General features: G+C 46.2%; 2 protein-coding genes across 7 annotated transcripts; one reads left to right on the plus strand and one right to left on the minus strand.

The window, feature by feature from the left end:
- Positions 1-1,017: 1,017 nt before the first annotated feature.
- LOC122618007 (SRSF protein kinase 3) lies at positions 1,018-11,228 on the plus strand. Of its 6 annotated transcripts, none has more exons than XM_043794114.1 (8): positions 1,018-2,453; positions 5,701-5,922; positions 5,992-6,443; positions 6,501-6,817; positions 7,032-7,196; positions 8,219-8,773; positions 9,492-9,762; positions 9,833-11,228. In XM_043794114.1, exons 1-8 carry the CDS (start codon positions 1,558-1,560, stop codon positions 10,027-10,029), a joined length of 3,075 nt encoding a protein of 1,024 aa, XP_043650049.1. In that variant the 5' UTR covers positions 1,018-1,557; the 3' UTR covers positions 10,030-11,228. The 6 variants fall into 6 exon arrangements, with proteins under 6 accessions (XP_043650049.1, XP_043650051.1, XP_043650052.1 ...); XM_043794116.1 differs by having other exon boundaries at positions 8,669-8,773; XM_043794115.1 differs by lacking the exon at positions 1,018-2,453 and adding an exon at positions 4,566-5,610 and having other exon boundaries at positions 9,833-11,224.
- Positions 11,229-11,326: 98 nt separating this feature from the next.
- LOC122618006 (membrane-associated protein Hem) lies at positions 11,327-15,262 on the minus strand. The gene is made up of 2 exons (XM_043794113.1): positions 13,731-15,262; positions 11,327-13,665 (listed from the first exon to the last, which is right to left on the minus strand). Exons 1-2 carry the CDS (start codon positions 14,908-14,910, stop codon positions 11,465-11,467), a joined length of 3,381 nt encoding a protein of 1,126 aa, XP_043650048.1. The 5' UTR covers positions 14,911-15,262; the 3' UTR covers positions 11,327-11,464.
- Between the last annotated feature and the right edge of the window lie 171 nt (positions 15,263-15,433).

Here is a 15,433-nt window from a genome sequence, read left to right on the forward strand (position 1 = left end):
GTATTCTGTAGTCGTCTTTGCCCATGAAAGCTCCTCCAGGATGGTAAACAAACTACTTTTCGGGGGTGGAACTTTCAACGACGCCAGCTGACTGCTGTAGCTTTCACTCTTTTCGCTCTGGCTTTTTATACCCGTTACTCGTAGAGTAAAAGGGTATACTAGATTCGTTGAAAAGTATGTAACAGGCAGAAGGAAGCGTTTCCGACCATATAAAGTATATATATTCTTGATCAGGATCAGTAGCCGAGTCGATTTGGCCATGTCCGTCTGTCCGTCCGTCTGTCCGTCCGTATGAACGTCGAGATCTCAGGAACTACAAAAGCTAGAAAGTTGAGATTAAGCATACAGACTCCAGGGACATAGACGCAGCGCAAGTTTGTCGATTCATGTTGCCACGCCCACTCTAACGCCCACAAACCGCCCAAAACTGCCACGTCCACACTTTTGAAAAATGTTTCGATATATTTTCATTTTTGTATTAGTCTTGTAAATTTCTAACGATTTGCCAAAAAACTTTTTGCCACGCCCTCTCTAACGCCCACAAACCGCCCAAAGCTGCCACGCCCACACTTTTGAAAAATGTTTTGATATATTTTCATTTTTGTATTAGTCTTGTAAATTTCTATCGTTTTGCCAAAAAACTTTTGGCCACGCCCTCTCTAACGCCCACAAACCACCTAAAGCTGCCACGCCCACACTTTTAAAAAATGTTTTGATATATTTTCATTTTTGTATTAGTCTTGTAAATTTCTATCGTTTTGCCAAAAAACTTTTTGCCACGCCCACTCGAACGCCCACAAAACCGACAAAAACTGTATGTGCTGAAGACTCTCCTTCGCACTTCGAATAGCTGAGTAACGGGTATCAGATAGTCGGGGAACTCGACTATAGCGTTCTCTCTTGTTTTGTTTTGGGGCAGTAACGGGCCACTGCCGGCACATGCGCTTTGCCCGGTCCCCGAACTCGTTGAACTTCGCCGCAAAGTTTTCCGCTTCAGAACCCGGAGGGCACTCCGTCAGAGAGTTCGAGCCAAGTGTGGACAAAGAAGGAGACTTCCTTGCTGCTGCTCCTGCCAAAAACGAAAAGTGGAAAATGTTGTCTTCGCTTCAATCGTCGAGGATAAATCAATTCCGCTGTTAACTAGATTACGGGCACGTACCTGGCCAAAACCAGAGGAGGCGGAATCCAATAGGCCCAATCGGGGGCAGACCGTGGAAAAACCCTCTATCGCGAACCAGTTCGTGTCAGTGTGTGCGTGTGTGGATTTTCGCCTTACTTTTTTCATACGCAATTTGGGTTACAAAGCGAGAAAAACGCTGCTTAAAATGCATTAAAATGTTTTAAGCACGGCGCTTCATTGATTTTCCTGCGCACAAAGAATGTTACACGCAGTCCTAGCCAGGAACAAAGGGCGCAGGACAACGATGAGGACAAAGACGCGAGGAAGCTGCTTCTAGCTTCCCTGCATTCCCTACGACAGGGCGAGGACCAGCCCCAGCGCAGATCAGGAAACCCATCCCGGGAGGCATCCTGGCTCCCGTACTGCCCAGTAGCGACATGGCCGGCCTCATCGGCGCCGCAAACGGCAAGCACCACCACCCACACCTCATCTCGCCCACCCATACGTCCCTGCCGGCCGGCATATGCAGCAGTGACAGCGGCATTTCCACTCTGAGTGCCATCTCGCCGCCGCTTTCCACCTCGACCACTACGGCCTCCGGTGCAGGAGGAGGTGTGGGCGGAAGCGGAGGCAGCCCCCAGCTGCGTACCTCACCTGCACTGAGCATGCTGGGAAGCGCCACTGCGACGGCCAGCGGAATAACCACCTCAGCAGGAGGCGGTCTTACCGCCGGGATCCTGGGTCCGGCAGTCAGCATTGATCTTGGCAGTTCGCCGCTCTCGCGCCGAAACTACAGCAACTCTCTGAAGGGCTTTAGCTTCCGTCGCAGCTTCGACGACAAGATCATCACGCCGTCGTACTTGTCGCGCGCTCCAGCCTACACTCACGGCATTACCTATCCTCATTTCCACGGTCTCCAGCCTGCGATCAACACGCCGCATCATATCCACCTACACCACCATGGGAATGGTACAGCTGCGGGATCAGGATCGAGTGTGGGGTCGGGGTCGGGTACGGGATCTGGCAGCGGTGCAGGAGGACTCTACCAGCAGCCTCTATCGCTGGCCTCGATGACAGCGGCCCTGCCACTGACGCCGCTATACGGATCCCCGCTGTCCCTGCCGCTGACCTCCTCTCAGTCCACCACAAAGCTCTCCTACCGCGACGACTTTCTACAGCAGATTGGCTATCTGCCAACTACGCGCATCTATAGTACTCCCACCAGCATCGTCGACGAGGACAAGGCTCAGCAGGACTTCCTCTCGTTGTCGCTGTCGCCGCCGCTCAACCGGCGGCGGGACATGCCGGCACTGCGCGGCCCATTCGTCAGTCTGTAAGTACTTCATATATTTATGTTGTGCCCATAAATATAAGGTTCTTGTATTAATACACCTTATTTCTATTGTATTATAAAATTACTATCAGACTAAACTTTAAACATAAGGCCGTAAGGATCACTGGCCTTCGGCTACAAATAGAACCTAATACGTTCGTGCCATTTTTCATTTTCTTGACATATATATTTCGACCTGAACAGAAGATCAGCATCTCTTAGCAAGTTTATTTTTTTTAAAACGTTTCCACGCCCACAAACAACCATGACAGACTAGTGGACGCGTTAACTTACACAGCTAATTGAAGGGCAAACGAGTGGTTTCTTCCATTTAGTCCGCTCGGTTTATTAAGATTTTTAATTTTCCCTAACCGCGAGTAGCCACCACGTGACGCCAGTGACTAACCAATGAGCACCCCCAACCCAAACCCCAAACCAGAGCGCACCCAGCCACCCCCTCAATGTCACAAACTCACTTCAATCGAGCAAAACGGTGACGTTTTACTGCCTCTGCTTTGTATTTGCACTGATTTCCTAGCCGACTTATTGTTTTTATTCGCTTCTCTCGGCGTCTATAAATAATATTAATATGTAGGGGTACGCCGAGTAGGGTGCGCTCGTGTGTCGGGCATAGGGTGACTCAAGATTTCAGAGGCAAGCTCTTCCCTTTAAAAAGTCGCCATGGCTCCATAAGGATCAAAGGCTGAATCGAGTTCGGAACGGTGCTGCAAAAATCAATAAAGCCTGATTAGTAATTTTATGAACCCAAATAACTGCAGTTGCATTGCGAGGAATTTTTCAATCGCACACAATCGGTCGAAACTTTCTTTCGATATGGTTTCGAAACCTTCTAAAACTCGAGGTATTCGGAATCCTGCCTGTCAAAGACCCCCCTGAGCAGGCGAGGGAAAACTTGGCAAGGTGCCTCAGAAATCTCGGAGAACTTCATGATGATGATGATGTTGACGGGCAGGGTCTCGCCTGAATGTGAGCTCATGTGGTGGACTCTTTCCTGCTGTAGTGCAGTCCATGACCGGCAAAGGCGGCGAACAACGACGGCATGACATCGACTTGATGAAGTAATTGGATAATGACGCCAGCAGAAAACAACGGCGGATAAAATCGACTACCAAACATTTTTGAATACGTATTTGCCAACAATAAAGCTAGTGAAGTCTTTTAGCTTTTCATTAATTTACGAAAATACTGAGTCATAAAACCATTAAATTAAGGACATGTTAGTTGCCAGAGGTACAGACTTAAATGCGCCATTTTGTAAGGTATGATAAAGAGTTTCTAAAAGGAAGTGTTTCGGTTTATCGAGTGTATAAGGAAAACTATTGGTAGCATGGGTTGTAGTGATCCGCACACTGACCGTCGACTGGAGCGGCGAAGACAAATTGAACAAAAAAGAACAAAAAACGAACGAAAACTTCTTTCGAAACATGGTCGAACCTAATCGAGTATCGGAATCTGCTGTCAAAGACTGAGCAGCGAGGAAAACTTGGCAAGGTGCCTCAGAAATCTCGGAGAACTTCATGATGATGATGATGTTGACGGGCAGGGTCTCGCCTGAATGTGAGCTCATGTGGTGGACTCTTTCCTGCTGTAGTGCAGTCCATGACCGGCAAAGGCGGCGAACAACGACGGCATGACATCGACTTGATGAAGTACATTGGATAATGACGCCAGCAGAAATACACGGCGGATAAAATCGACTACCAAACATTTTTGAATACGTATTTGCCAACAATAAAGCTAGTGAAGTCTTTTAGCTTTTCATTAATTTACGAAAAATACTGAGTCATAAAACCATTAAATTAAGGACATGTTAGTTGCCAGAGGTACAGACTTAAATGCGCCATTTTGTAAGGTATGATAAAGATGTTTCTAAAAAGGAAGTGTTTCGGTTTTATCGCAGTGTATAAGGAAAACTATTGGTTAGCATGGGTTGTAGGTGATCCGCACACACTGACACCCTGTCGGACTGGGAGCGGGCGAAGACTAAACTTAGTTGAGACAAAAAAAGAAACAAAAAAACGGAACAGAAATACTCGCGAGTTGGAAACGGCTGCGCCTTCGCCGCTCAGGAAGAGGCGGCAAAAACAAAAGCGAAAAGCCATTCCGACATTCTCGCGGACGCAACTGAACGAATCGGACGAACGAGGAAAGATACTCGCGCAGATACAAATACTTTTCATAATTCAGATTTTCCGCCGTGCGATATATTTTATTTATTTACCTCTCTCGGGCCACTGTTATGTAAGGAGTGTGTGTGCAGCGTGGTGTTTGTGCTTCGACCAAACTTGTTCGGCGGCGCCGTGATGCAAGTGGGGCTCTAGGAAAGTCAAGGTCGCCAACCCCACCCCCACACGCACGTCCACCGCCACCCCCTGTTACTGCGCCCAGTTGCCATGAATTCGCGAAGGTCTGCTTGGAAATCCAATTGTCAAATCGAGCAGTGAATCGAATCAGAAATGGATGACTGGGGCTCGACCGCCCCGGATCTGGAAAAGGCCATCTGTCCTATGCAGGGCAATGCTACTTTCGGCCTCGATTGGCGAGCGACCCTGCTGGACCGCTGGTTGGATCTCTATCCCGGCTACTTGCACCGCCTACAGCTGCTGTTATCACTAGCCGGCAGGCTGCACCTTCTGAGCCGGCACATCATAGCCACTCTAGCCCAGGATCCGATCTTTATGGGCGTGCTGCAGGGCAGCATGATGTTGCTTTTCCTCTTCCTGATGCACCTGCTCCGGCTGTGGAGTTGCGGAGGTGGAGCGGAGCAGCCGCTGAACCCCACTCCGGACGTGGCAAAAAATCTGAGCTGCGACTTTGACTTCGTCTCCGAGCAAGAGAAGCGAGCTGTCCAAGAAGCCGCGACGGAGGCTCTGCTGGAGGTGGAGGAGAAGAAGCGCCGTAAGCGGCTTACCAAGAAGCGTAACTGCGTGTCCGCCGGGCCAATCCTTATTGCCCTGCGCCATCAGTCCAAGCGACCAAAGCACCATCGTCACGCGGCTCTGCTTTTTGAGCCCGTTAGCCCTGGAGAAGTAATCCTGGATACCTACTTGCCGCCACGGGAACAGCCACTCACGATCAGACTGCCTCAGTTGGCGGAGCCACTCCAGGAAGAGGAAACCGAATATAACGAGCTTAAGTGGGTTCAACGGGAATTTTTACAGAGCCTACATTTCAGAACATGTAAGGGTCTGTGTCAATTAATTTGCATCCCTTTTATTCATTTCAGATCGGAGCCCCGCGGGACCCTCAGTACGACCGACGAAATTTACCCGGACTCGTCCGACAGTAGTCTCTATGTTTCGGACGAGGAGCAGGAAGATGCCTCTCAGTATTGTCGCGGTGGGTACCATCCAGTAGTCATCGGAGACATATTTGACAACCGGTTTCGAGTGGTGAGAAAACTGGGTTGGGGCCATTTTTCTACTGTCTGGCTTTGCCGGGATCTCAAGTAAGTGATGAAATGTCAAACGTACCAAAACCCTTATGAAAACCCTTTCAAACTTCATACTTCCCTTAGAGATGAGAAGTACGTGGCCCTTAAGGTTGTTAAGAGTGCTCCGCATTACATAGAGACGGCCGCGGACGAGATCCGGCTCCTTGAAGCGATCCGGGACGCAGACCCCATGGATGTTAAGCGGGAGAGGATTGTGCGGTTGATGAACCACTTCACGGTGCGCGGTGTGAACGGAATGCACACCTGCTTGGTTTTCGAAGCGCTCGGCTGTAGCTTGTATAAGCTAATAGTGAAGAACAACTACCAGGGTCTGGCCATCGCTCAGGTGCGCAACATAATCCGCCAGGTTCTGGAGGGGCTGGACTACCTGCACAGCAAGTGCAGCATCATACACACGGATATTAAGCCGGAGAACATCTTGCTGGTGATCGACAATGCTGCCGCGATGAACCAGCAGATTGACGATGAGATCAACAGTCTGCGCGTGAAGGGTGCCGACTTTCCCGACTCGTACAGTGAGTATCAGTACTCAACTTTAGTTGCCACTGGCTTCCACTGCGTTCCACTCACAGTCAGCTCCATCGAGAAGCAGACCAAGTCGCGGGCCAAGTGGCCGCTCATCGAGGCAAATGGATCGACAAATACCAACACTAGCAACAGCACGGCGACCAATTCCAATTCGTCGACTCCGCTAGCCGCCGTGATCATGTCGACGCTGGACAAGGAGGACACCACGACAACCACCTCGTCCACGCTTAATTCTAACACCACATCATCGCTGGCCTCTAAGTACTCCAGTCTATTGGGAGACAGCGAATGCAACGGAGGCCTCGGCGGATCAGCGAACCTGAACAACCGCTATCGAGCGGAGAAGAAAATCACTGCCAAGGTAAGTTCCCTTCCAAGCCAGGTTCCTAGGTCCTCAGGTCCACAGTCGCCCCTGCACCACACTTGAAAGCTCTGGCCAGGATTATACTTTGTAGTGTGCATGGAAAGCATTCACACACACACAGCACACAAAAGGAACACGAAATTCTTACGTATTACTTTTGTTTCCTTATATTTTTGCGTTATCATTGCCCTTGGTTTGACACTCGTATCAGTCTTCTGGGGATTGGGAGGAAGATGCCGAATCCGACACGCTGGGCGAGCAGAGCACCTTGGCGAGCACCATCGGTACGCCCACCGATCCTGATCCCGATCCCGATCCTCATCCCAAGGACGAGCCCGAGCCCCAACCCGAGCCCGGTGAAGGCGCTATCGCTGAGGTAAAATGGGTTTGATGATGGGATAGTCGTTAGTGATAGCCCGGTCGCTTGAACGGCTGGATTATGAGTTCCATTATATGTTCCTTATATGTTTTGTTGTTAAGTGGTAATTCCACCGCGCCGTTGTTTACTTACCGTATTAGATTATCGCCCTTGAGTTCACACTTGTTTACATTCACCCACACTTAACCCACACGCTATTTCAAGGCAATTATATCCTGGATCGAAACGCCAAATGCTTGATTGATTGTGCGCATGGCCAGCTTTATATGTTTCTGTAACAGGTTTTAGCCATGTGCTTAACGCTTGCATTGCTACCTGCTAATTGCATATATTGTTGGTGTTCTAATAGAGCTGCGGTTAAAAAAGTGTCAAAGTTTAAATAGTTGTAAAAATAAATGATATATTTAATGCCTATTTGTAATGCTTGAGATAATGCTTGATCGAAGCTGTTTTGTAAATCCGCACAGCGTTGTGATAAATGAATTATCTTTGCAATGACTTGGCCATATCATTAGCATTACATAATAGTAATCCTGTTTATGTTTTAAAAAAAAATTATATATATTCAAAAATATATTATAAATGTATGTGTTCATAAATTCATATTGCTTCATAATTTAAATAAAATCTGAATTTGGCCCTATTTGCTATTAACTAAAAACACTTTAGAAATGGTTTCAAAGTATTCCATACTCCCTACCCAATCGCATTGAACTCCTTTGGCCGCAGCTATATTACATATGTATGTATATGTTTGAAATGTGGGTAGGCTAAGACGTTTTTATTATAACTTATGATTGTATATGCCTTTCTATATCAATAGGATAGTAATCCGTGGCAATCACCGCTGGGGTTTCGACACGCAATCCCAGCGTTGACTGGCACGCCGTTTATATTTCGTTACTTGCACCAACTAGATAAACCTTAAAAGAAGCAAACCAACATTGTGTATTCTTTTTCTTCCTTTCTTCGTGTAAACCAATTTATATGCAACATTACGCTATATAAACACGATGCAGCTGCCCACCCCGAACTCCACAAATAGCTCCTGCCCCTCCCACAACACGGCCACGATAGCCAAGTCCAAGATCAACTCGAATATTCTGAGCACGAGCACGTCCTTGACCTCAACCAACGAAAACAGTCTCACCAACACGAACACCACTACAGCCTCCACTTCCGCCCCTTCAAATGCGACTCCCTCACTCACTCCCGCCCCTGCCTTATCGTCCGCCACGCCCCCCAGCACGTGCACGCCCTCGTTCACGCAAATACCTCCTCCTGCAACTGCTCCAGCTACCAGTACAACCTGTACAACATCTGCCGAGCTCTATAATGGCGACCATAAAACAACAAGCACATCAACAACAACAACATACAACGCGATATCTTCCGCAACAACAACAATTGCGTCAACGACAACAGCAATCGCTAAACTAAATGTCCATGCCAATGCCATTCCTTCGCAGAACCAGAGTCAGAGTAGCCAGAACAACACCTACACAATCCAGTCGCTCATTGACAACAGCAACGTTCGTGTGAAGATCGCCGACTTGGGGAACGCCTGCTACGACGTGAGTAGCATTTTAAATGCTTAATATATAACATAATATATTTTTGGGTCCATCATAAATATACCAGATTAACACCTCATCCTAATTTCACCTATTACTCATAGGTTAAAGGGGTGTACTAGATTCGTTGAAAGGTATGTATGTGACGGTATGGCTTAATAAAGCATCTGTATTCTTAATCAGGATCACTAGCCGAGTCTGTCTCTCCGTATGAACTCTGCGAAGTAGAAGATTGATATGAAGGATGCGGATTTCAAAGACACCGAGTTTGAGCCAGTTTTTGGGCTATAACGCCCACAAATTTTAATTTATCCATGCATATACTACATACATAAAAGTCGGAACGATCCGGATCTTGTAACTGCTATCTTGTATCTTATAGCTGCTTTGGGAATAATCGAAAAACAAGCCAGAACAATATAGTCGAGTTCCCCGACTATCAGATACCTATTACTAATATATCACTAATGTATGTAGTGGGAATGCGAACGACAAATTTGATTGGAAACGCTAGCTTCTTCCAGTTAAATTCTTTCAACCGAGTCTAGTATATCACTGATATAACGATGGCCATGTCTGCCTGACCGTCAGTCCGTCTGCCTGTCCGTATGACTTATGTGATCCCAGGAACTATAATCAAAATAATAAAACACTCTTTCATTTTCATATATTAGGATAAATATTAAATTTGACCATTTATCATTCTATGTATTCCCAGTACCATCACTTTACCGAGGACATTCAGACCCGCCAGTATCGGTCGATCGAGGTTCTTTTGGGAGCGCCGTACAATTATACCGCCGACATCTGGAGCACCGCCTGCCTGGCCTTCGAACTGGCCACCGGCGACTATCTGTTCGACCCCCACGCTGGGGAGTCTTACAGTCGGGACGAGGACCACTTGGCGCACATTGTGGAGCTGCTGGGCTCCATACCGCAGTCGGTGATCCTGCGGGGCAAACATGGGCTCAAATACTTCACCAGCTATGGTAGGTATCGAAATGTACTTCCCCCATAGAATGTGGTGCGTTAATGCTCATTGTTGATTTGCACTTTCAGGTAGCCTGAGAAACATCACCAAGCTTAAGCCCTGGAGTCTAATGAACGTGCTGGTGGAGAAGTACGACTGGGACCCGGTGGAGGCCAAGAAGTTCTCTGACTTTCTGCTGCCCATGCTTGAATACAATCCGGTCATACGGGCGTCGGCAGCGGAGTGCCTGGAGCATCCGTGGCTGGAGCAGGAGGAGTTCGTCTAGAAGGCTTAATGAGTGACGCTAGAGCTAGAGAGACACAGGCATAGGCATACTAAAATATTGCATCATAATCGTAATCGTATTGTATTTCTAGGCTTAACTTTTATAATGAAACCATTTGCCATAAAGAGAAATAATATACATACATATGTACGTTAGCAGGAAAATCCGATGAGAAGCTAGCATTAAAGGACTCGATCGATGCACACACATTTTACACTTACGAAGTGCAGAGAGGACGATCCGCGTGGAATTTTTTAAGCTTTTTAATTTTTGTACTTGAGAGCTTTAAAATGTAATTACTAAAGAAGCGATTTTATTTGTAACGACAAAAGCGAACGTAAGAAGTTGCGCAAATGTTTTTCAAGTTTTATTTCGACGTGCATGTAGGTATATACATATGTACATACATATATATTTTTATTGATGAAAAACTATAACAAAAGACAATGACGACAATTTTTAAGTCAACAGATGCCTAAACTGACTGACTGAAAAGGAATACATTTTCATGCGAAACCAAGAAAAACCAAACAAATGAGAAAAGCTAAATAAATTGTACGAACTAGAAAAATATTCATCATCACATAACTAATAATACCTTCTATAATATTAATAAGAAAGTATGTGTATAATTAACGAAACCCAATTGTTGATATCGAGAATGTTCACAGATACAGACGTAAACTCAAATATCTTTTAGCAGCGTGTAGTGATTTTGGTACAATTAACCAACCCCATCTGCAGATTTGTAGGCCTATGCTGATTACGAGCAGATTTGAGAAGATTCTCTACCTACCTGATTTCGGTTTGAAAAATGTATCATCTAAACATCCGTGAAAATGAGCCTATCCCAGAACACATAACTTAAAGCGAAAAAAACAATAATAAAGCATTGCATAAAAATCTTTTTTATCGGAATTGAAAACTCAAAATCGAAATTTAAATACTACCAATGATAATTACTGAGAAATCGTAATACCAAATAACGAAAACATATTTTACTACTTGCCTACAAGTATTTGTACACAAAGTAACATTGAACGTGACCAAATAATTTAAAATTATGGAAGATTTTTCCCCTAAACTCATATTTAATATATGTATACACAAGTGTGCGCATGTGTCCAAATGAAATGTAACAAAAATTTCAGCGGAGGAGTTGCACGTTCGAGGGAGTGGGCACATATTTCAATAAGCCGAAATAAAGAATATACATACCGATCAAGAGTCAACATATAAATGTGGGCTTCTCATTTGGGTTGTATAAGCACTTTATTCGAAGTCATACGAGTATAAAAATGCAGAGTCTAGAATACATTAGAGTATATTTAACAGTATTAAAGTATATTAGATTAGCATAGTGATCGTCAGTCGATCGGCGGATAAACTACATAAGCATTATCTGGAATACACAGAGGGCGCAGATCGGCACCATTTAGAGTGCCAGTCCCAAGATCTGTTCCTGCTTGTATACGCCATGGTACGCATTGCGTATAAGCACGTAGGGAAAGCAGGACTCAAGCAGATCCATTGTGAGGAAGGGCGATTGCTTGACGATTTCGTCGAGCAGCAAATATATGGACTCTCGGTTTCGCGTCGCCTCTTTGTCGGACTCCTGTCCCAAGCGCAGTAGGGAAGAACTGGCCAGAGCAAGGAACTCTTTCATGCGGTCCTCCATGTCACTTTGACCGCATATGGTAAACAGGGCCCCGAAGATGTTATTAATGGCCGCCGCCATGCAGTGCGTGTTATTCGAGTGGCCATCGATTGTGGCCCTGTAGAAGGAATTTTCGTTGCGAGCCAGTTTCGGTATAGATACCGCCACAAAAACCATCAGCAGACAGGCAGTGAGGTGCTCACCTTCATCGAACTCTGGTTTTTTAGATTTAAGAGTAGTTGCTAATGTGGGGTCTACCTTGCACAGCAGACCCGCTGCTGAGGCCATCTCGGAAGCAACCCGAATTTGGTCGCCTCCGGGCAAATGTTCCTGAAAGTCCTTCACTGAACTAAGCAGAAAGGGTATGCGCTTGTCCAGCACATCAACGAGGGCCTCATGCACTAGGTTGCGGAAGCAAATAATTACCCCAATGATCGTCATGCGTTGCAGCACGCGGTCTACATCCTGCAAACGCTTAAATTGCTCCTTCATCACTTCAGGTTTGTCAAAACTGGTGCGCAGTGTGATGAGCACTTCCTTGTTGGTGTTAACCAGCGACTTCAACTCTTGCACCTGATTTGCTATATGCCACATAAGTGTTTCGTTCAATGTTTTGATACCGTATGGTCCCACAAGTTCTGCAAGTGCTCGCAGCTCGTTGAGATCAGAGAATTCTTGCGGGTTAAATGGCACCCAGCCCTCGGGCGATATTGGCACAAAAGCCTTTTGGTTAATGGAGAACACAATGTTGCCAGCAGATACGCGCCTTAGCAGAACCTCACTGTACCAGGTGTTGTACAGAGCGGCAATGGTTTTCTCTCCATGAGAGTCCAAAGCCTGTGTTTGCTGCAACAGGCAGTTGTTGAAGACTCGTGTTATGTCTATGTGCACGTAGTTCTCTACTGTTTGCAGCACGTTCATGTAGGCTCGAACGCTGGCCAGCAGCTCCGAGGGCTTGGCTATCTCCATTGTCTCCTGGTTGAACATCACCATGCCAACAAGATCTCGGGAAAAGCGGTGTTCAAGATTCTGACAGAGATACTCGCGAGGGGCAAAAGCAAACTCCCAAACATTGACCGTGGGGCAATAGTTGATAGCGAAACAAAGCTCTGTCAGGGCCATGTGCAGCTTGTCCATCGTCGTCAGATCCTCTCTTGTCTTTCGATACGACTCGTCTCCGGGCTTTCGTATGTCGTCAAAATGCTTCGACTTCGATTTGTCCTTCTTCTTGCGAGCAGATTGTACAGACAGAATCTTAGCACAGTGCTTGGGCAATAAAGCGTCTGCCATGGTGCACTGCTCATCGCAAATTGTGGTTATAATGTTTTTAGCCTCCTTGGCCATTTCCTCAAGAAATATATTTACCACGCTGAGTGACCTCTCTCGTATGTGGTGTCGCTCCTCCGGACACATTTCGTGTGTACAATTTTGGAAGTGGCTGCAGATTAAGGGAAAGGCTATGATATAGCGGTTCTGCGCGGGAAACTCCAAACACATGTGGAATTGGTCGTCAAACATTTTGTTATAGAAGCAGAAGATACTCAGATCCGAGGTTTCTACTAGTATTTCGTCCAAGTTATCGACCACCCTAGTGTGGAAAACCATTGAATCCAGAAGACGGGCCAGCTCTGCATGCTCTGTGATCCTAAGTGCAGCCTTTCCCACACTCATGTACGTTTGGAGGCGGAACCAGTCTAGGCGGAATGGTCGGAAATAGAAAAGTTCGTTGTCTTCCACCTGCTTAACTGTCAGTGCTGCTGCCGTGTTGTAGAGCGAACTGAAGATTATGCTTTCGTCTTCCGGACACATTTGCAGACTTTGCATTCGAATGTTAAGATCCGTGGCATCGAATCCGGACAAGTATTGCACGTAATATCGCTGCATTACCTGGCTGTATTTACGTACGAGAGCTCGGAGTTCCTCCATGTGGAATAAGAGCTCCGGCAGCTGTCGGTCTACCAGATCTTCATTGCTCTTTCCTATAAAATTAACGTCGTTATGGTCCAAGAGATTTAATTTATCTGTAAAGAAATCGTAAACTAACCTTTATTTTTGAGAAGAGGTGGATTGTCATTGTGCCTAAGGAGCCATAGAATCTCATCGCGCGCAAGACAAAGTCCGATGAAAATGAATATTGCCTTAGGTCCCAGGAGGCCTGGTTGGTCTGTCATAATAAGAGCTAGCTCCTTCAATGCTGTTCGCAAAAATTTGCGCCGCTCCCGATGCATTAAAGCAGCCTTTTGAACCGCCGTATTGTAGGCTTCCTTTACTTCTCCGATCCGCTTGCTGTAGCCCTTAATTCCGTCGAAAGTAGCCTGAATGTATTGATGAATTTGCAGGACCTCGTCGCGGAACAATGCCACAACCCAGCTTGACTCTAGGGCGGAGAGCCAGATTTTGTTGACTTCCGGGTACTGGCCGAGCATTTGATGGTTCAGTAGCAAGCCAAAGATTATCCAGCGGTCCATTGCCTCTAGGGATATGTACTCGCAGGACATGGTGTCCGTGCGGACGGCCTTCAGAAGAATGGCCGGATTTCCTACCAGACTCAACTTTTGCATTTCCCTCCACTTGTCTGCGGGCAGATTTCGCAGTGCATATATGGAGGTAAGTGACCGCAACGCACTGGTTAACAGACGCTGGTGGGGAATGAATTCCTCGGCCAACTTTTTTAAGGGGACCTCGTAGTCCAGAATCATCTGCCCCAAGCGGGGAAAGCCTGTGTCCGCCTGATTGTTTTGCAGCTCGTAGGCGGCATTGTACAAGCCCAAAACTGCCTTGCGGTCCTCGACCCTAGACAAAACAATCATCAAGGACACGTAGGTCACTACCAAGTCCAGATAGTATTTGGTCAGCTCGAAATTCAGTGTTATGTCTAGGTGGATCTGGCAGGCGTCCATCGTGGTGAGCAGTTCACAGACATTGTCCTTAAAATCAAGTAAATCCACGAATGTGTGGTAATACAGGGACAGCGACTTAATAATCTCCGCCTTGATGTTTACAATGGCATTAAGGCCTTTGACGTCGATGTTGGGGAACCGCTTCACAATGAACTTGATGCTTGACTCCAACGACTTTTCGGAGAGGAAGCCAGGCTTCGACTTTGTGTCGCCGCATGCCTTTTTGATGTTGTATATTCGCGTAAGAATGCCCAGTCCGCGATCATTCAAGATGATTAGTTTCTCAGCTAACTTCTGCTGGTTCGGAAAAATTGGGCGTGCCATATCCGATGACTGTTAACGACGTCGAGTGGCTGAAAGCGAGTTTCCGGTGGAGCCCAGAACACAGGTGTGCGCTGGCGAGCTTTATTGGTAGGCGATAAGTGCTGATCTGGCCGGTACTTATATTTTTTAGATTGTTAATTTTGCCAAAAAGGAACGACACAAAAGTGTACACATTACTCTTCCTCTTGTTTTTGCGTTAGTGATGAACGATGGTAGCTACGGTATTTTACTATCGATAACGGTAGCTAGAATGGTGGAAATTTGTTTATTTAGGGATATTTGTTACGTCTTAGAGCCAAATAAGATGTAAGCTATGTAATACTCAGACAAAACAATTTGATTATATTGGAAATCAGTTATAAAAAAGAAACGCACCCTTTTACATTAATTATTGATTGTTGAAAGAAAATGTAATGCTGAGTTCATGAAAATATAAGGCTCTTTCTTGAATTCTGGATCACATTTATTTATATAACTGAATTTGACAGTGAATCAACTTAATAGCTAAAAATGCCTACAAAGT

The sequence above is a fragment of the Drosophila teissieri genome, chromosome 3L (assembly GCF_016746235.2).
Source record: "Drosophila teissieri strain GT53w chromosome 3L, Prin_Dtei_1.1, whole genome shotgun sequence".
Lineage (NCBI taxonomy): Eukaryota > Metazoa > Arthropoda > Insecta > Diptera > Drosophilidae > Drosophila > Drosophila teissieri.